This window comes from Dicentrarchus labrax, unplaced genomic scaffold (assembly GCF_905237075.1).
Source record: "Dicentrarchus labrax unplaced genomic scaffold, dlabrax2021, whole genome shotgun sequence".
Lineage (NCBI taxonomy): Eukaryota > Metazoa > Chordata > Actinopteri > Moronidae > Dicentrarchus > Dicentrarchus labrax.
Window position 1 is genome coordinate 20,148,367 of NW_026136701.1, and position 20,872 is coordinate 20,169,238.

Consider the following 20,872-nt stretch of genomic DNA (forward strand, 5'->3'; position numbering starts at 1 on the left):
ATTTCAGATATATATTTTTATATTTCCAAAATCAAAATTTACCATTTATACATGTGTAAACATCACTTAAAATGCATGGCAAGTAGCTCAACACACAACGTATGCCCTTGTGTACAATTCATCCGATATGTAATTGTCATTGTTTAGACAATCTCCCTATGAATATCTGTGAGTGAAGCTAATTAAGCTATGTTTATTATTTGACACTTCAGCGGTGGGGGCTATTTTACCTCCATATTACTGTAGGCTGATGTCAAGCAATGCTAGCAACCTGAGGGCTTTCCAGCACATAATTAGCTCTGGAACATTTGGACACCTCCACTATTGGCGGTGTCATTAATCTAACCTCCTATACAAGGCTGTGATTGGAGGCAAAAGTCAGAATATCTCAGGAGTTATTTTGTATCACAATAGGAATCACAATAGCATGGGGTTTTTTAGTTCTTTAATGTCTCCAAAATTAGTGTTATACGACAGGAAGTTCACTTGATCATAAAGCTTTTAATATTAATTTACATAAATGTCACCTGCATCAATCCACATACTATGAACAACATACGTTTTATAATACAGCATATTGTGTTTGCCTGCAAAAGTACCTCTGCCTTTTACTTTCCAGTGGTTTAAATCCTGATAAAGTATCCACAGCAGGCACCCTGATCTTGAATGTCTCAGATCAGAGCAGTGCCACTAGTCCAAGCTAAGTATACGACGTTGCTTGTGTAGACAAGTGAGGCCTCACCAGAGTAATGGGTATGGGCCAGTCACCCTTCTTGAGTCCATCAGGTTCTATTGACGTATCTGTCTGCTGCCATGTATCTGTTTACAGTGACAGATAGAGCCAGTGTTGCATGTCACATCGAGGTCAATTTCAAAGGTGCCATGCTGGCATTGACTAGAGAAGTGCTCTGCTCTAATGGGCCAACTAACGATTCTGGGCTTGTAATTACGCTCCAACTGCTGCTCTGAGTCATAGCCAACACTTTAAGACACGGTTGCTGCTATTACTGGAGCAAAAAATGATATTGTAATGATAACACTATTTAGTGGGATCTTTTAGTGGATGAAAATCTGATTTTAAAATGAAACTCATCAAATGATCTGAAAAGCATGCTTTAAAGGTTCGTTTTGGTTTCTTTTTTCAGCTCTGAGACCCATATTTATTTTGCTGACAGTTGTAGTGACAGATTTAATAACACATATGTCTTGTGCCTTATTTAGCTTACTATCATCAAAGTGATGTGGATGGCCCTTATATAGTCTTCATGGTGACAAGCCTGTGATGCATTTTCCCCCAGGGCCCAAGAGGAGAGACTGGTGAGAAGGGAGAAACTGGTCCACCCGGAGCTGCTGGACCTGCTGGTGCTCGTGGACCCCCTGGAGATGATGGTCCCAAGGGTAACCCTGTATGTCAGCTGCACTGTCTCACACACACACACAGTCATGACTGATGCATTATTAAAGCTGTCAGAGACAGAATCACCGTGTCATATTTCTCAGTCGAGCTGTCTGGCTGCCAGAGTTGTTGACACAATGTCAAATATCTGAGTCAACTCAGTCTTCTCACTGTCTCGATCTGTCTGCAGGGTCCTGTCGGCTTCCCAGGAGACCCTGGTCCCCCTGGTGAGCCAGGTGCTGCTGTAAGTGCTACATTTATCCCTCAATCAATTGTATGTTTATGTTTAGAATACTAGAGCAATTGGTGAATATGCATTGAATGAATTGTCTTTGTGTAACATTATATGATATTAACTATAAGTAAATACCAGTAACAGTAAGAATTAAATCAAAAGCAATGAAAAGACCTTTATTTTCCATAGGTTTCTGTTTTTCGCATTTTTATGTGTCATTCTTGATTTTTCCTATTTTGTTTAGGAGGATTTTGTTAGTCCCAGTTTGCATTAAATTTTTTCTTTAATATAAAATGGTCCAAACTGTGACGTGAAATAGTGTTGCAGTACAGTGTAGTGTACTAATGTTGTCATATTTTCCTATTGTTTAGGGTCTGGATGGTTTAGCAGGGGACAAAGGAGATGATGGAGATGCCGGACAGCCTGTGAGTCTGATTTCAATCTGAAATTGTAAATACAACAAAAAAGTAAACAAATGAAAATTATCAGCCAGTGACATTCAGCCCCTAAAAATAGCTTTCTATGTACAGGGTGATGACCAAGAATGAAGTTGTTTACTTCCTTCATTCCTTTACCTGAGATTACAGAACAGTTTGAATTAATTATGGCTTTCCTTCAACATTCAAAATCTGGAAAATTTGCATTTGTTGAGGTTACATATATATTCTGAGAATAATGGGTATTGTTTTTTACAAAAGTAGAGATATCTCATAATGAAACATAACTCTTCAGTTTTTGTGAAGTGGAGTTAAGTGTTCTATCTACTCTAATTTAGGGCCCTCCAGGTCCATCTGGTGAAGCTGGAGTACCAGGACCTCCTGGCAAAAGGGTGAGTACATTTCCAAAATGATACATGAGATGATACGTCTGCTAAGCTCTTGAGATGATCTCTATTTTTGGATTCACAATGCTCTCGCATGCTCCTGGTTTTTACCCACTGTAGGTTGATACACGTTTATGATCGTTTATGATGTTTGTATTTTGAATTAATATACACGTGTTTGACAGGAAATTATGCTCATTAGTTAAAGTGAGTGTCTAGAATAGGCAGTAATTGCAGATAGAGATTATCCTGCAAGGGAATATTGACATATTGTGAATTTGACTTGCAGTAATGTGAAAGCAGTAGGACTGCTGCAGCTGCTAATGTCGGGAAATTAACTTGTCACTTTAATTTCTGGCACTCGATGCCCTTTCTGTCACATCAGACTTTAGCTGACATTATTTCATTTCACTAGCATAGCATTTTTTACGATGCCTTCCATTTACTATAATAATGTTTTACAGTTAGCAATAAAGCATGCCATTAATGTACTATGTGAAAGGCTGCCACAATATGGAAAGAGAAAGAAAGTTGATATTCAAAGTAAATTAATTTCATTTTGTTTACTTCAGCAGAGATGATGCTCAGTTAAGTTAGCTTTTCCTCAAGAGCACCAGTATTAGTAAAACACTGCATACAGAACATACAATAGAACTCTTGCATGTCATAAAAATACAGGTATGATAAACATTGCTTGGGATCATATATAAGAACCTAACATAAGAAAATAACATACACTTATTCAAGTACTGTACATATTTGCAGTCCTTTTTTGCTTTTTTCTACTTCTCCTCCACTACATTTCAGAAGGAAATATTGTACTTTTTACTCCCTACACTTGGGGACCCTTGTCAAGTTTTAGATGTCTTTGAGTTGTTAACAGTTGCACCAAAGATTTCCCTTCTAAGCTTCTGACATGGTTTTATTTAAATAATTGTTTGAGGTCCAAAGAGGTCCCAAAAAAGAAAAATATTAGAGAGAGGTCCAAAAAAATACAAATTGTGTAGCAGAACTTAGATGTTTTTCCTTCTGTCTTATCCTATTAATCATCTCATGACCACTTAGATTCTTGTTGTGACCCACGAGAGGGGATACCACCCCTAGGTTAGCAGCCTCTGGACTACCTGACTGTACATAAGATAAGAGATAAAACAATTTCTCAAGCTTGTCATGACGGAAGATGATCATGGGGTAGTTACAGTAGCATTATGTGAGATAAAATGTATAAAATATCTACCTGTGGTGGTGCTTCACAGCCAGAAATGTTTTCTGTTAAGTATCAGGCACACTAGTTTGCATGTTTTCCTGCAATTCTGTGGCTTGAATTAAAATGCAGGCTGGGACGGTTGATGATACATTTTAAAAACATTGGTATGGTAAGCACTTTTTAGACCCATCATTTGTATTCCAAAGGATAGTATCCAGGTGAAAGAGGCTACGGAACAAATTCACCCCTAGTTCCGTGTCCATATTAATGGACCTTGCGATAAAATTTTTCATCCCTCACCAAGGTAATTGTGGGTTAGTCTTACGCCCAATATCTTTTCGAAAGTGACTCACGGTTTTGTGCTCATTGATGCATGTGGTTGCTTGACTACATTAGCACACATGCATGCACGGGTGCATACACATGCCTGCATACACACACGCGTAAGCACATTCACTAATGCACATACACAGTTGACAGGGCTCATAACCTACATTGGAGACTGGTGGCTTTTGTTTGGTCTATTTGATTATGGTTTCTAATGGCAAATGACAGCCCACTTACAAGGTTCTGACCAGAGGCTGTTTGGTGAAAATGCTAAATGTGCTTTTAGCTCACTATGTTGGGAATGTAGGGCAATGTCCTCGGAATGATGCTGCCTGGCCTTGCATAACCCTTTCTCTTTAATAATATTCAAGGTCAGAGTATGCATCAGCTGAACAATTAGTATGTACATGAAACTACTGCTTGTCAGCAAATTTTGGATAATATCCCTTTTAGAGAATAATGACCAATTCTTTGTCCTTCTGAATAAAATTATGAAAGGTTTTGACATGAGAGAGTACAGTTGTTAAGTTAGTTTGTTAATGACCTTATGGTGGTGTTTATATACAAAACTATAAGTGCATTTTTTTTTCTTCTTCTTCTTCTTCTTCTTCTTAGGGACCTGTTGGACAAGCAGGTCAGGAGGGCAGACAAGGAGAAAAGGGATCGAAGGTAAATTGCCGACCATCTGACTTCAACATTAGCTTAACTTTTACAATCTGGGATCAAGGTTGCATAATTAAATCAAAAGAGGTCTTATTTGGTATCTTATAAGCAAATTAATATTTAATACTGGAATGTAAACACCACTGAAGTCAAAATATTCAGATACTCATATTAGATTGAGATTTTGACACCAAGATGAAAAATTTACACTTGGAACATTTGGGCTACCGAAGACAATCTATTGAGTGATTTCTATCAAACCTTTTGTACTATCAGGTTACATTCCGTCTATCACAAGATCCAAGAGAGAGATGAGTTGAGATGAGTGACTGGAAACACCAGACACTTCAATTTTCTATATCAATTTATCATTGTTAAACTTACCTGGAATTCAAACCATTTCAAATATTAAATAATGTCTAATTACTTGCTAGCATAACCTTGAGAGCAGGTCAGCTGAAATTGCCAAAAAGATGGATTTTGGACACATGCACTGTATTGTAAATAAATAAATAAATATGTAAATAATTACATGGATTAAATAGAGCTTTGCTATTTTCCAATAATTAGTGCCGAAATGCATAATTATTTCCAGGAAACTTACTTGGAAATTAAAGATCTGTAGAATAACAACTACAATATTTCAATGCTATACATTCATTAGTATTTCAACATTAAGTATTCACTAGCGGTAAAAGTTCACAGTTAGGTAATAAAAGACCTACTGAGTTTTCTTTATATTCAGTTTTGCAAGATGCATTTTTGTGTGTGTGTGTGTGTGTGTGTGTGTGTGTGTGTGTGTGTGTGTGTGCGTGTGCGTGAGGTCTAACAAATGTGTCAAGTGCATTTCCGTCCTCATAAAACATTTACAAAGAAACAAAACAGGGACCCACTCATAGAAATACAGCTCTATACTGCTACTAGATGTCTAAAACTCTACAGGGAACCTTTAAGTTGTGTAAAGAATTCAAATCTGTATGGTCTTTCTTTACTTACATAAATGGCTGCCAGACTTTGCAGCCTGAAGGCATTCTAACCAAATTGGATTTGATGTCTGTGATTATAGATGTCCAGCAGATATAAGGGGAAACGTCACAACAGTTCAAACCATTTTTTCTAATACCATTCCGAGTTGTGCATTTATGTGTTTACCTCAAATCCTGTATATTAGAATTAGAATTAGTCTCGCAGAACAAGAAGCAGTGGGGTTTCTTGAGACTATCAGCGGATTTGATTGCTTTGTTAAAATCCACAACATGCTAGTGTTTGCACAGTTGAAGAACATCAAATAGGAAAAATCATTATAAGCCTTAAAGAAATTGATTGTCTCCAAACCAGTTGGTTCAAAGAAATGCCGAGACAGAAAACCTGACAAATCTCAGACATATTCTCACCCTTTCTTTTGTTCATTGTCGTTCAGCATCTCTCAAACTGCCACACAGACACACACACACACATACAAATATATCCACATCGAGGTAAAGGATTAGAGTTGATTTGATGGAGACAAGACAAAGCCTGCGTGCTGATCCTAGAGTGTCAAATTCAGGCCTAATTGGTTGTCAGAACAATTTAATCCCCCCCTCCTATGAGCCTAGTCGATATGACAGCTCTGGAACTTCAATGCATAAAAACTTGCTGTTCCTGCTAGACGAGATCTGGTAACATTGGATCTGTTTGGATGCTGCATATCCTCAAATCCTTCCAACGCTGCAAAATATCGAACAATGTGACTTCATGATACAGAATTGCTTTAATTAACAAGTCGGGTAGAGGTGTTGGTGTCACTAATGAAGAAACATATTTGACATTTACCCGAACACATATGGTACAGGAAACATATGCATCGCAAAATAATAGCATTTAATGGTTTTGACCACTAGTAGCCCTTTGGAGCAATGTTTTTGATAGCCAGTGCCAGTTTTGTTTTTAACTATGATGTCAATTACCTTTTTTCCACAAGCTAAAAATAGAAATTCAATAATAAAAACAAACTGCATGTTTTGTTTTTTTGTTGAAATTCAATAAATGCATAATCTGTCCCCAGTAAGTAAGAGACTCGACCCACAAACCACCAACTTTATGCATTATAGTATCACAATTGGATGGGATTGGATGAATGCACAGCACTTCTCTGTGTGTGTGTAAGAGAGAGTGACAGAAGGGGAAGAGAAGGTGGAAGGTGAACTATTATAGCACACGATGTTTCTGTAAGTTATCAATAACTCACTCAGAACTCTGCTTTGTCACTTGACCCACTTGGATGAACCCATGGGTCCCTAGGGTTGTGGGTCAACTCGCACATCACTATTAAACAATTAAAAGCATTAAGAGAGTAAAATGTTGAACACTTGATACTGTCACTTTGATTCCGATTTCAGATACCTTTATTAGCCTCTAATTAAATTATTTTAAATAGAGAAAACATAAAACGGTTTGAGTTAAAACTAGGATAAAAATTACTAAACTGTAATTAAAACTAAGAAGCATTTCCATCTAAAGACTAAAACAAAGTCTAAAATAGCTGCCACACAATGTCAAAAAATCAGCTTAAGTGTTTATGAGGAAGGCAACTGGACTCAAGAATACACACAATTCATTTGGTAAAAAATAAATTGTCAATATAACTTTGTTTGTTTACAACAAATACCACCATTAAATGTAGAGACAGAGAGTATATGAACCCTCTAGACCATGAAAAGGAAGTCATTGTTGTTTTTTGCTAATGTTTAACAGGGAGAAGCTGGAGCAGAGGGGCCTGTTGGAAAAACTGGACCTGTGGGACCACAGGGACCTGCTGGAAAGCCTGGTCCCGAGGGACTGCGTGGAATCCCTGGCCCTGTTGTGAGTACATTTTGTTCATAAAAATCTGTAACACGTTTTTATGTTCATGGAGTAAATTACAAATTATGTAAGTTCAACTATTCTTGTATTAAAACTAATGTTCTAGTATCCTGGATACTTTTTGAGTATGTATTGCTTTTTAAAATACACTGTTTAGTATCTCTAAAATCTAATACCAGTATTTGAAATATTCTCATGTTATTAGCCATATACTGTAATTATTTTTTCTTTATTTCAGGGTGAGCAAGGACTCCCTGGTGCTTCTGGCCAAGACGGCCCTCCTGGACCTCTTGTAAGACATGTCCTCCCACCTCCTCAGTAAAAATTAGAGTTGCAATTATTATAAGTCATTATTGGTTATTATAAGAATTGAATGACAGAAACTGGTCATTTGAAAGAAAATGTTTTTTATGGTACAATATGCCAGTATTAGAGAGCTGCAACAATTTGTCAATGAATATATTAGTCTGACACAAAATTAACAAGCAACTATTTTATTTTAAGCAAGAAACCACCCTCTTGCTGGTTCCAACTTCTTAAATGTTAGAATTTGATGCTTTTCTTTTTCATTCATGATAGTAAACTGAATAGCTTTGGATTTTCACACTGTAGGTCGGAGGAAACATGACATTTGAAGGTGTCACCTTGGGCTTTATACAAGGCATTTTTCCCTATTTTCTGACATGTTTTGGACAAAAAAGATTACAACTGAAAATACACTTATCAAGTATTGCTTATAGCAGTTGTTACCTATGCAGGACTAATACAATATAGTCACCATGAATGCAGAGATCTGGGATGGCTGTCACTGTAAACTAATGTGAATTCATTTCACATTATGCTTGACAATCTGATTCTTTCCCTCCATAGGGACCCCCTGGACTTCCTGGTATGAAAGGTGACTCTGGATACAAGGGAGAGAAGGCAAGACATTATTACGATGCTAATCTCAAATGGCTTTATTGTGTATTTCTCATATCTGCTTATACGCCTTATCTGAAGCTTCCACAGTAAGCAAACATCTAGGCCTATTGCCTTTATCTCTTTGTTCACTCTCTCCCAGTGAGATGAAGAAAGGTTCTGCTCTGTGAGGGGCTTTCACAGTGATTTAATGCACTGAATGAATATGTATAAGTCCAATAATATCATCTTTCTAATGGTCATTGGTTTAATGCCAGCATGCAGTAGTCAGAAGCAGATGGTCATAATTCTGCCCAGCAGCAGGTGCGGAGACAGACCACCATTGTTAAATATGACGACCACTATAAACACACTAATTATTCATAGGCAGAAATAAGACAGTAGTGAGGTCGTCTGGCCAGACATAAACTTGTGCAGGTGAATTTGCATTTTTGTTTCATTTTGAAAAACTGCCTTAATTTTCTGCAAATGATGAATGAACAGAAATTAAACTTTAGTAGATATGAAAATTACTTTTTGCCAAATGGATAATTAGTATAAATATTGTTTTGCTCTTTTGATTTAGTCTCAGTTTGTGTTCTTTATTTTTCTGTTCTGCCTGTTCCAGGGTCATCCAGGTCTAATTGGTTTGATTGGACCTCCTGGTGAACCCGGAGAGAAGGGAGACAGAGGTTTGCCTGGACCTCAGGGTACTGGAGGTGGCAAGGGTGATGCTGTAAGTCAGTCTCTCTGTGCTATGCTATGTGCTATGCTCGCCACTGGCTCCACAATGTAAATCTCATAAAGTCATAGCATAAGTGTCACTATACATATGTCACTATATAGTCATAGGAAAGAGAATGTGAAACTTTTTAACTTATTATTTTATGACAGATACAGTATATTGTCATATTACTATAAGTAGGGCGGGGTGGTCGGGGTGTTATTTTTTATCAACATTCAATGCATCATATTTCTGGTGTCCAAATGAATGATACTTAGATCATTTCAACAAAAAAGTAAAAGCAGAACCCAGTTCATTGCACTGACTATCAGTTTGATTTTTTTATGTAATTTTGCATTCATTTGCCACATTCTGCTACATATCTATATTGTAAAAATACTTAAATATCAACCAATATTTCAACCCTATCTCCCAGGCGTAACTGCCAGAGATATTGGACAAATACATCCATCAAATGTCATATCTTAAATGAGACATCTATTAAATGAATTCAGACTGATGTCATCTGTTTTCTGTTATAAGGGTCTGGGTGGTTCCCAAGGTCCTCTCGGCCCTCCTGGTCCCCCTGGTATTTCTGTAAGTTCCATTTCTTATTGATCAAACATGTATTTTTCCACTGTGTTACATCATGACTCTTGCTCATCATATATTATTTTATTCCTTTTTCAACAGGGCCCTCAAGGACAAAAAGGTTCCAAGGGATCAACTGTAAGTTGTGCTTTCATTATTTTATCATTTTGATGCCATTCTTTGCCAATTATGAGGTTCTCCTTAATAATGTCCATGATACCTTGTTGTCTGTCAGGGTTCAGCCGGTCAGAAGGGAGACACCGGACTGATTGGACCTCCTGGACCACCTGTAAGTTTGATAGATCTACTGAAGCATTAAGAGAAAACTATAACATAATGAAATGATTAAGTAATACTGTACTCACTAGAGTAATTAATAATCGTTGGATTCAGATCTAGTACTGATCATGTAGACTTTTCTATACTGGGAAGGCTATACATTCTTTGTAAACCATCCCTTGATAAATATGTATCAACAGCAATAATGTGCTTCACCTTAACCTCCGTGTTGCAGGGTCCACCTGGTGATATCATCCAGCCGCTGCCCATCCAGCAGTCCGGCAGAAAGACAAGGCGGCAAGCTGAGATGCAGGGAGACGCGGCGATGGCAGATTACGGCGTGGATGGCGTGGGCATGGAGGGAATGGAGGATGTCTTCGGATCCCTCAACAACCTCAAACAGGACATCGAGCGCATGAAGTTCCCCATGGGCACCCAAGACAATCCTGCCAGGACCTGCAACGACCTGCACCTCAGCCAGCCTGACTACCCAGATGGTAGGATGGGGACGGTGTTTATCGTAGTATTACCAACGAGACAGAATTCATCAATGGTAGAATTTGGTCTACAGGTGTTGTAGTAACAAACGTAAAAAATAAACACAGTGATGGTCAAGTGTTAAAACATTTATTCTACACTTTGCATCAGTAGGAACCAAGAGTGTAATTCCCAAAGGTATCATTTCTTCCCCCTACTTTTATGGTTTCAGTTGGATTTACTCTTTAAAATCTCTACAAACAGCATCCTCTTACTGTACAGCTGCCAAAATCCTGAAGAAAGTGAGGAGTTGATAAAAATGTTGCTGATAAAAATATTGACATATTCAGCTTCAATTAGTACCATGAGCTCACAGCAATTAAGCTTTATAAGCAGCAGCAGGTGATTTTGAAGTACTTTTTGTGCCCTGAGTTTCACCTCTCAGGCTACTTACAAGCTGTCATATGTTTGGAGGTTGGTGGGGCTGCGTGAAAGAAAGACTGCAGGCACAGCTCAGGTTGTAAAGTGTCAGGGCTCTATAAGGGAAACTAATTCTTTAATAACATTTAAAAATGTTTGTTATTGAAACCAATTTCATTATGTTAGATTGCTAGATTCATATGAATGTATATAAATACAGGAATTTACGTGTCTGTGTGTCTTTTAAAAACCAAAGTAAGGTCAACAATTATTTTCAGCGTTGATTAATCTGTAGATTATTTTCTCGATTAATGGCTTACTTGTTTGATTTATAAAACAATAATAACAAAAAATATAAAAACAGTTACTTCCACAATATCCTAGAGCAGAAGGTGACATGATATATACATTGTCTATCATTTCAGTCCAAAAAATTCTTTTTTTAAACCTGGAACTATTAAATGTTTGTAATTTTTGGTTAGGTTAAACATTAATTAACAGCAACAGTATTCAAATCCAAAGCTGTGCTTCATACCACTGCCTTGGCTCTGTCTCATGTGTTTGTCTCTCCCAGGTGAATACTGGATTGATCCAAACCAGGGCTGCATAGGAGACTCCATCAAAGTGTTCTGTAACTTCACAGCAGGCGGAGAAACGTGCATCTACCCAGATAAGAAATCCACAGGAGTAAGTAACGGGCAAATGTTAACATCTGTCATATACAGCATCAGACAAGATTCAAACGGTGTTTTATGGTTTAAAGAAGTAATTATGGTCCAATTTTAATGCAGTTGCAAATTATCCAGTAAACATTGAGTTATTCAGTGAGGTTAAAAAAGCATGTAGGAACAATTTGCAGCTAATTAACAAAGATCTGTGTACAGCTATTGCAACAGTGACATGTTTTAAACTTCTCTAATTGTCATTTTTGTTTATTATAGGTCAGAATATCCAACTGGCCCAAGGAGGCTCCTGGTTCATGGTTCAGTGAATTTAAACGTGGCAAAATTGTGAGTCAACATACATGGCTTTTTATTTACTTATTTTCTTTTCTATTACCTCCCAGCAGACGTTCACATCCTTTCTAGAAACACTTTTTTGTTTTGCTTGTCTCATTTGCAGCAACTGTTTTCCACCAATCTCTTTCTTTCCCTTCCTTCTTTCTCTCCCTCCTTTTTCCATGAAACTTTTCCTTTCTCCCCTTCTCATTCCCGTTGTTTTTCTCTCCATCTCTCTGCCCCCAGTTGAACTACAATGACTTGGGAGAAAACACCATCAACACAGTGCAAATGACCTTCCTGAAGCTGCTGAGCTCCTCAGCTCGGCAGAACTTCACCTACATTTGCCATCAGTCTGTGGCCTGGTATGACGCCAAGGCTGACAGCTATGATAAGGCGCTGCGCTTCCTCGGCTCCAACGATGAGGAGATGTCTTACGACAATAATCCCTTCATCAAGCCACTGATAGATGGCTGCGCGGTAAACACTCCTTTCCTAACTTTCAGTTTGCAATTCAACTTTTTTTCCAAATCCAATAAAATCCCATTAATCCTCACAAATATGTAGACTGTTGCAGAAACATTTCATATAACAGTGTTTATGCAGGTACAGACCAGAAGACTCAACGGTTCAAATGTAGAATTTGGTTAAGAACACACCTGCAACTCCTGTTTGATTTGTATTTATAGTGTTTAATGGTTTGTAATTAACGTGAAAAGAGACGGAAATTATTAGATGATTAACCGAGTAGTTGATTGACAGAAAATTAACTGGTTCCAGCTTCTCAAATTTGAATATTTGCTGTATTTCTTAGTTTTTTATTAGATTAAATGGAATATCTTTTGTTTTTTGACTCTTCATCAGACGAAACAAGCAATTGAAGATGTTACCATGGGCTGCGAGGGGCACTGTATGATATTTTATGGGTCAAATAATTAGTTGATTAACTAATCAAGAACATAATCTGTAAATTAGTCACTAATGAATTAATCATTAGTTGCAGCTCAAGTAGAAAGTCTACGGCATATAGTTTTTACTGATCTAATAGCAGTTGGGAAACTTTCAGACAGATACACCTTCTTTAAATTATTTAAATCAATTGTGTGGTCCCCTTTAAGCTAAGAATAGAATATTATATGATGTGTCCATCATTCATCTATTTTCTTTTCCTCCATTTTCAAGATGATGAGGACCCCCTATGTTTTTTTACCGTCTTCTTGTCTGCCCTTTGTGTTCGCAGGTGAAGCAGGGTTATTCAAAGACGGTGATGGAGATCAACACTCCCCGCATCGACCAGTTGCCCATCATTGACGTCATGCTGAATGACTTTGGGGAATCCAACCAGAGGTTTGGCTTCGAGGTCGGCCCCGTCTGTTTCCTCGGCTAGACACGCCCCTACTCCCCGCTGAAGGACAGGGTCAGAGGGTACATATTAACACCCATATGCTGAGATCCGACAACCTTTACCTTCTCTCCCCGCGAAGCAAAAACCTGTGTTTTCTTTTGTTGCCGAGAAGATCCACTCAAGCCCGGAGAAGAAGAGTGCCCCTAGGCCCTGTCATGAAAGCGCTGACCAGGGGAAACTACTCCTCGCCCTTGTAGGGCCAGAATCACATGACTTTAACTTACATGTAGTAATGGGAGTGACATCAGGAAAAGGACATTTGATGCCGTGGCGGACAGTGGCGCACTTTCAGCAACAGAGAGAGGATCCACTCACCCCAAGCCCCACCCTCCCTTGTCCTTCCCCTCCCACCACGCCTCCCTCTCTGGATGCTCCAGGTGCTGCTCTGAATACAACCACAGAGGTGCTTTTGTGCAGAATCACAAAACACTCAAGGTGCTAGAAAAAAAGTGCTTTTTGATAAAACTGTAATTATTATTATTATTTTGTACAATATTGTTCCTTTCCGAATCCACTCTAAAAACTTGCATGTGCCCCAGCTCTTGGAGTTTAAATAACTATTTGGTAAACTATATAGAAATAAATTCAATGAATATATTTGACATGTTTAAAAGCAAATTTGCTAAGAAATATAATGTCATTTGAAAACAAATTTGTAAGTATAAAATAATCCTTTTGTAAATAATATAAACTTTCAATATTTGATTTTTATGAGAGCAAACTAAACTGGAACATCACACCTGACTCTAAACACATTTTGTCTTTTTTCATCAGTTGGTATGGCCATCAGGATATTAAGTCATAATAAAATGAGATAGTAATATAAATATTGTAAGAAAGGGCTTATTCTTCCAAACTTAAGAATGAAAACTTACCCAGATGTTATACTGTACCTCAGTTTCTTTTAAAAATATGGACATATTTGACATCAATCATGTTTATGTCTTGATAACACAATCGAGTGTGAACATTATTTGTGGTGGCTAACTTACTTAGAAAAAACTATTTTGTGTTTGTTAAATAGTTTTTTTTATTTCATAAAAAAAGTCCATGTCAATTTTCTTCTTTGTAACAATGAACAAAATGTTTTCTTGTGCCTTGAATTGTTCATTCAAAAATATTAAAACTGGATTCTGAAAAATGTCGGTTTGAATGTCTGTATTGTTGGCTATTTGAGTGCAGAAACGATTAGTGCTCTTTTTGTGATTCTGTGCTGCCTTATAAATATTACCTTCCTTCGCCATGATAATTTAAGATTAGAAGGATTAGTGGTTCCAAGTGTTTGGGTTCATGTGATTGATTCTGCTGAGCCCAGCCGCTGTGATCTCTTCCAGTTTCTTTCTCTGACTCAGATTTGACTTTGATCAAGATCTGTTTGCATCTCCATCTCTTTAGCTTAAAGCTATGATAGCATAGACTTCAGCGCCGCTTTCAAACCTGTGTAATTGCAGTATGTTTACAACCTATGTACAACTGAAATAAATGTTTGGTGCTTTTGCAAATGCACACTGCAATCGTTTGCATTCACTTACAGATTATAATAGTTATTATTTATAGTAAATTGAGTCCATAGGACCAGTGTATTGAGCAAAAATGCATGGTCGCACAATGCAAGTCTGCTGGGATCTTACTGCCAACACTGCATGACAACAACTCTCCCCAGGCTGATTATTGCACCAATGCCTTTTGAAGAAAATACAGTATAGTGAAAATATTTGATTATACCCCCCTTGCCTCAAAGATGCCCCCTTTTTTTAGCCAGTTATCATGCATTGCTGATGTTCTGTTGCAGGTTCTGAGTGACAACAGTCAAAAACTCTGTGCTGTCGCCCATTTAGTTAATTAAAAAAAAAACATATAAAAAAACAGTTCACCCACCGATCAATCTATATACATCAAACAACATGCTGTTTCATTCAGTTCACTTCAGTTACATGTTACACAGCGACGGCTGTGTGTACAGTTCTCTCTGTTTTGTGCGATTTCTTGCTTCCCATTCTTTACAGTGAAATGAATTGCTTGCAATTATGCATCACATAATTTAGTACATAATCACACTACATGATGTAGACATAATAATAGCTCACAGAGCATGTTTCTGTGCTGCTGAGGAGTCTGTAGCAAATTCAAATTGACAGTAATTATCTTTTCTTCCCAGGGAGTTTGTCATTTTAGCAGTGGCGAGTGTGAAGGTACAGATTACGTTTATGATAATAAAGGATGTTGGCTGTGGGATAGTTCACAAAATAGATGTTAGGCAGCAGTAAGTGTTGAAACAAACTGCTGTTTCTTGTGCATGCAGTGAGGGTAAATGTAATATGATACTTCATTTTTTAAGTTTTAGGGTTAGGTTTTAGTGTTAGATCACAGGCAAATCTTAAAAATGATCTCATCATTTAGGTGTTTGTGTTTGGTAAGGAAATATTAACATTGTTCAAATTTTTCTAGCTACAGAAGATGTTGGCTTTAAAACCCTCTTTTGACCTATTTATGACTACAATGACACAGCTATGACAACACAAATACCCCTGATGATAAAAAGACAAATCTCTAAATGTTTTTGGCCATTGTTTGATTAACACTTGTCTAAAAATCTACGCTGTGACAACTCCATAAACATGTTATGGCAGGCTTTATGTGCAGTGATAAAGTGTTATCACCGCATCAAAAGTAACAACATGCTGTTGCCTGACGTTAAAGTCGCCCTCCACTCAAAAATATGTTTTTCTTCTTGTATGGCCGGATGTTTGAGCTTCACTGTGCAGAATGATGTATGTGCAGAGTTTGACATAAAAAAAAACTGTCACATTAGTGTTGCAAGCAGACTAGTATATACATGTCTAGAGGGGATCTTTAAGTATTTATGTCCCCTGGACTAATGTAAAGTTGTCAGGACAGAGATCATGGCTATTGTCAACACGCATACATAAAGTTTAAATTGTGTTTATGACGTTTTATGCTGTATTATGGCACCCTTTTACATACCAATTTAAAAAAAAAAGATTATACTATATAGGTCTGCTGGTTTCAACTCACCTGGTTGTAATTTCCCTTTCTGGCCAATCTGTGATATATATCGGAGACCTTGGTTGTAGCTGACACAGCACAGAATCACAAAAGCCAATATGCTCCCAAAAATCTTTGCAGTAAAAAAACATACAAATCTAGATCACATAAACAAACCTCTATCTCACAGCTCCGTCATATTCTATGTCTCAGCAATGTTTTCAGTCTACGTACAAGAAAAACAATTTTACTTTTGTGAGGTCTGTTTTGTTTTGTTTTTCCTTCTGCTGTGTGAATCATTGCATCTGTTAGCAGAGCTCTGTGTGTACTTCGTAAAGCTGAATGCTGTCATCATGTTTTGGTCAGTGGAAGCACATATGGTGGTGACTAATCATTAAGTTTGTGTGCATGACAATTTTTCTCGGGCTGATGGCCAGTCATCTTTTTTTCCAATGTTTTTTGAATTAATACAGGGCCACCTGTTTTTCATCTTTAAAGGGAAAACGACATGTTTTGCTGTTAGGTAAAAATGGCTGCAGGATCAAAACGGAGATGAAAATAAGGCTGCGATCCAACAATAGGATGTTGCTGGGGTAAGGGGCTGCTCGCTTACTCTAATCTTATCCACTCCAAACCAATGCCTAAACCCAGCTAGTCACAGCCGATCTGTTGGGACGCCCACTTTGGTCAACATGCTTAAAATATTCTGTCCAAACTCCAGGCCTGCCGTGGGCTGCAGTCACATCTGATGAGAGGCAGTTACAAAGAAAGGAGAAAAGAGGGGAGAAGATTTATTTTTTTGTCTATACCACAGAACTGTTAAATTCTCTCTCCACTATTCTTACTGATTTTCTCTACCCATTTAATCCTTTCCAGGGTCATGAAGGGCTGGACCTTACCGCAGCATGAATTAAGCCAGAGGACAAGAAAGCACCCTGGAAAGTTTCCACTCTCTCTGAGGGCTAACATGGGGAGACAGACAATCACGTATAAGGCAGTAAGACAATTCAGGGTCTCTGTTTCATCTCACGGGGGGGTAAATTGGAAGAAACAGTAAAAGCCCCCCAAAAAACACGCAAAAAAAACAAAAGGTAGACTGTGCCACCTCAGCACACTTATCATCTTGTTATTATACAGTGGTTTTACTTCATCTCCCCTAAAAAAATCTAAATATTTAAGAAGCCATTTCTATACTTTCCTGTACTATATATAAAATATATAAAACACCACCATTATCGTAAATTGTGCGATAAGTGTCTCTTTACCCATTAAACCAATATTTTAAACACAAGCATTTTCTTAGTATATCTTTACATAGTTTTATCACTAATATATCTGGCTGGTTTTGTTTGATATGCTCTTGGAATGCTGTAATGTCACAGAGTTAATGGTTAGATTATAAGTGCAAACTTATTGTTTACAACTATTTACTTATTGTTGGCTAGCGGTGACACTGTATTAAGGCATCTTTTGTAACATACAGAAATTGAGTAAAATAGCTAAGTATCAGTATGGCCAAAGTAGGGTGCACGTAAGCTAGAAGATGTAGTAAGCTTAATTAATTTGCAAATTATTGCAGCTAATTATTAAACTTTATTTGATATAACTTAACAGAACATCAGGGTTTGTCAATGCACTTTGCAACTTTTTAGTAATTTAGTAATCACCAATGTCACATTAACTGAAAACCAAAGGGTACTTAGTTTAACCTAAACCAAAAACCTATACCTAAACTGAACCAAGATCTTTACTTTAACACTGCAAATCTTACTGTGTGGACCATTGGTTTAAATACTTGGACAGATGGGAGCAAAATCTGGAAAGCTTAATTGAAATCAAGGCATTTACCCTCCAACTGTTCCAGCCGAACTGCTCAGTGACCAAGTGTCTAAAACGTATGTTGTACTGGAAAGATATGGTAAAAGTTTGTAACTGATGCAAAAGAGCAAAAAAGAACAAGTGTACACCTTTCTGGATAAAGGAAGATGGAGCTGACTTGTTTAAAATAGCCAACAGCATGTAATTTTCAGCTATTTGAAGAGGAACACTAGAAACAGCCTGTATTGACTGGAGTCTCTTTTGTAGCAAGATAATTGCGTGTTCTCTCTGTTGATATTTTCTTGACAGACAGAATTCCTACAGACACAATGCATCTGCTATGTTTACAGCATTAAAATGTTTCAGTAGCCTATTGATTTCTTTGCGCTACTTCAGTAAGTATATTGTTTGTTGCAATTATGAAAGTGTATTTGAACTGCAAAAGATACCCTGTGCTCATCATGTGTCATAACCAATTTGAACTGGATAGAGCCACAAAGCAAGCAGCAGCCACTGTTATTGCTGGAGAGAAGCTCATCAGGAATGCAGGTCATGGCTTACGAAAAACCCTTTGTTCAAGTACGCCAAGAAACTTCTGTCTCCTTCTCCTGTCAGAGGCACTCCTTGAGTTTAAGTATTCCCTGTTCAAACAGTTTCACTGGGAAACACTCCAACAGTATTGTGCTTCATTGCCCAACCCATCACCTCATCCCAACCTGCTGAAGACTGCTGATCTGGAGAGGGCCCGGAGACACCCCTTACTCCTCAGGTCTCCAGCTTATACTAGCTGTGCTCTTACATTAACATTACCTGATGTGCTCAGAGAAGGCTGAAAAATCTGACCGCCTCACCCACCTCATGTCTAAAACAAAATGTGTGCCCCAGTTCACCTAACCTGACAGCGCTTTGTATCCTCTTGTCTCCTTTGCTGCTTTTCCACTGTCCAAACAAAGACGAGAAGAACAATCCGTCCATTTTCCTTAGAAAAGGGGAAACGTTGATTGGCATACCAAAGTGAAAAGGCTTCCCACTATGATAAAGGTGACTCCTACAGTCAAGGACATGCTCTTGCTGCAGCCTGCGTGTTCATCCTCTAGGGGAAGGTCTGGACGGAAATCAAATAGAAGACATGGCTTGGGCTCAAGTCAAGAGCTCCGTATGTACCATATATATTAAATAAATGTTCAAGTCGATCTATACCAATCAAGAATTTTGTTAGCAAAAGAGATTTCCATTTAAAAAGGTGATATCTGTTATTACCAAATGAGTTTTGGCAAAATATCTAAACTAATGACACATTCTTTAACACTTTTAGTCAATGCAATGATAGAGCTTTTATAGACAGAATTTAGGATACTGACGTTTTCTTTTGCTATGTTTCTTCTCAAATGTTTCTGTGGTATTTTCAAAGTCCTTTGCTTCAGAAAACATTCTCGAACAACTGTGGAAGAACTGGTGAGGACAAATTAGATAAAAGTCAAACAAAAGTAGTCTGAAGCACCTTTTTTCAAAACTTATTTCCAGTCTTACTTCAAAGCAACAAACGTCTCGTTTATGTTCAGACAAGAATTTGCCAGTGGTCTCTTATAAATCTCAGCTGAAGTTAAACAGCTTGAGCACGAAAGCTGAGTAAACAGCCGTGTGTCTTATACTCCTGCACAATCTGTGAACTCTTATTTGTATGCATAATGAGCACTCCACAAATTATTTAATGCCTCGTATCAATTATTTTGAGCACTGAAAATAGTGTGTCATATGAGAGTATGTGACTAATGGCTTTGGCCAGAGAGGAACATTATAACAGCGCTACACCACAGAATGCGTTGTGTCATTTGTTTCAGTAACATGACAGATTTTACAGTCCTGTATGGAAATGAGATCTTGGTAATCAGGAGTATTTCAACAGTTTAAAGGGGTCATTCACTCAAAATACAAAATTATTTTTTTTTTACTTACTTCATGTTATCTTGCCATGCAGTTTTGGTTTCATTTGTCAAGGTTTTGAGGTATCCATTAGAGATTTCAGCATGCACATATCCCATTACAATAAAGGCAAATTGGATTTGGTTTGAAGTGGTCAAGACATTACAGTATTTCATAAAAAATGTTTGCAACCAGTCTCTGTCCGCTCTTACTCTGGATTAGATATATATGTATGCATATGTGTGTGTGTGTGTGTGTGTGTGTGTGTGTGTGTGTGTGTGTGTGTGTGTGTGTGTGTGTTCATATATGAAAGTCTATTTCTGCCAGGAAAATAATATTATTGTCACTATTACACTATTAATATTACAAAAGTTTTCAAGGTGAGAATGAGCTTTCATGAAATAGATGCAATGTTCAAAGGAATGATAAAATAATAACTTCATTAATTCAATTCTATTCTGCATTATAGAAAATTAAACGATAATTTAATTGACCAACTAATCATGATGAGTTTGCTTATTCTGTCTTTAAATGATGAATTCATTTTTAAAAAAAATATATGGAATCGCACAAGAATCTTTTGAATACATATATAAGATTTTTTCTTATTTCCTTTATGTGTCTGCCAATCATATACCATCTCACAATTCATCTGTTTCCTGGTTTAAGATTTAGTTTAAATTTCATGATTGCTTTAAAGGGCCAGTGTGTAGGATTTAGTGACATCTACCGGAGAAGTTGCGGTATCCAACCAAATAAGAAATTATAGTGGCCGTGAAACTCAGTGTTTGTCCATTCTGGGCTACTGTAGAAACATTATTATTAGTAGTAGTATT

The 20,872-nt window shown here is 37.5% G+C and overlaps 1 protein-coding gene across 1 annotated transcript in view; it reads left to right on the forward strand.

The window, feature by feature from the left end:
* The window catches only part of LOC127364228 (collagen alpha-1(XI) chain), an 83,806-nt gene extending 69,011 nt beyond the window's left edge, over positions 1-14,795 (forward strand). Inside the window, exons 51-67 of the mRNA XM_051401621.1 lie at positions 1,299-1,406; positions 1,587-1,640; positions 2,003-2,056; positions 2,407-2,460; positions 4,604-4,657; positions 7,388-7,495; positions 7,734-7,787; positions 8,366-8,419; positions 9,024-9,131; positions 9,663-9,716; positions 9,813-9,848; positions 9,946-9,999; positions 10,225-10,486; positions 11,461-11,573; positions 11,828-11,896; positions 12,131-12,364; positions 13,125-14,795. Coding sequence (XP_051257581.1) covers positions 1,299-1,406; positions 1,587-1,640; positions 2,003-2,056; positions 2,407-2,460; positions 4,604-4,657; positions 7,388-7,495; positions 7,734-7,787; positions 8,366-8,419; positions 9,024-9,131; positions 9,663-9,716; positions 9,813-9,848; positions 9,946-9,999; positions 10,225-10,486; positions 11,461-11,573; positions 11,828-11,896; positions 12,131-12,364; positions 13,125-13,271 — 1,617 coding nt within the window. The 3' untranslated portion in view covers positions 13,272-14,795. The remainder of the gene's footprint in view (positions 1-1,298; positions 1,407-1,586; positions 1,641-2,002; positions 2,057-2,406; positions 2,461-4,603; positions 4,658-7,387; positions 7,496-7,733; positions 7,788-8,365; positions 8,420-9,023; positions 9,132-9,662; positions 9,717-9,812; positions 9,849-9,945; positions 10,000-10,224; positions 10,487-11,460; positions 11,574-11,827; positions 11,897-12,130; positions 12,365-13,124) is intronic.
* The last annotated feature ends 6,077 nt before the right edge of the window (positions 14,796-20,872 follow it).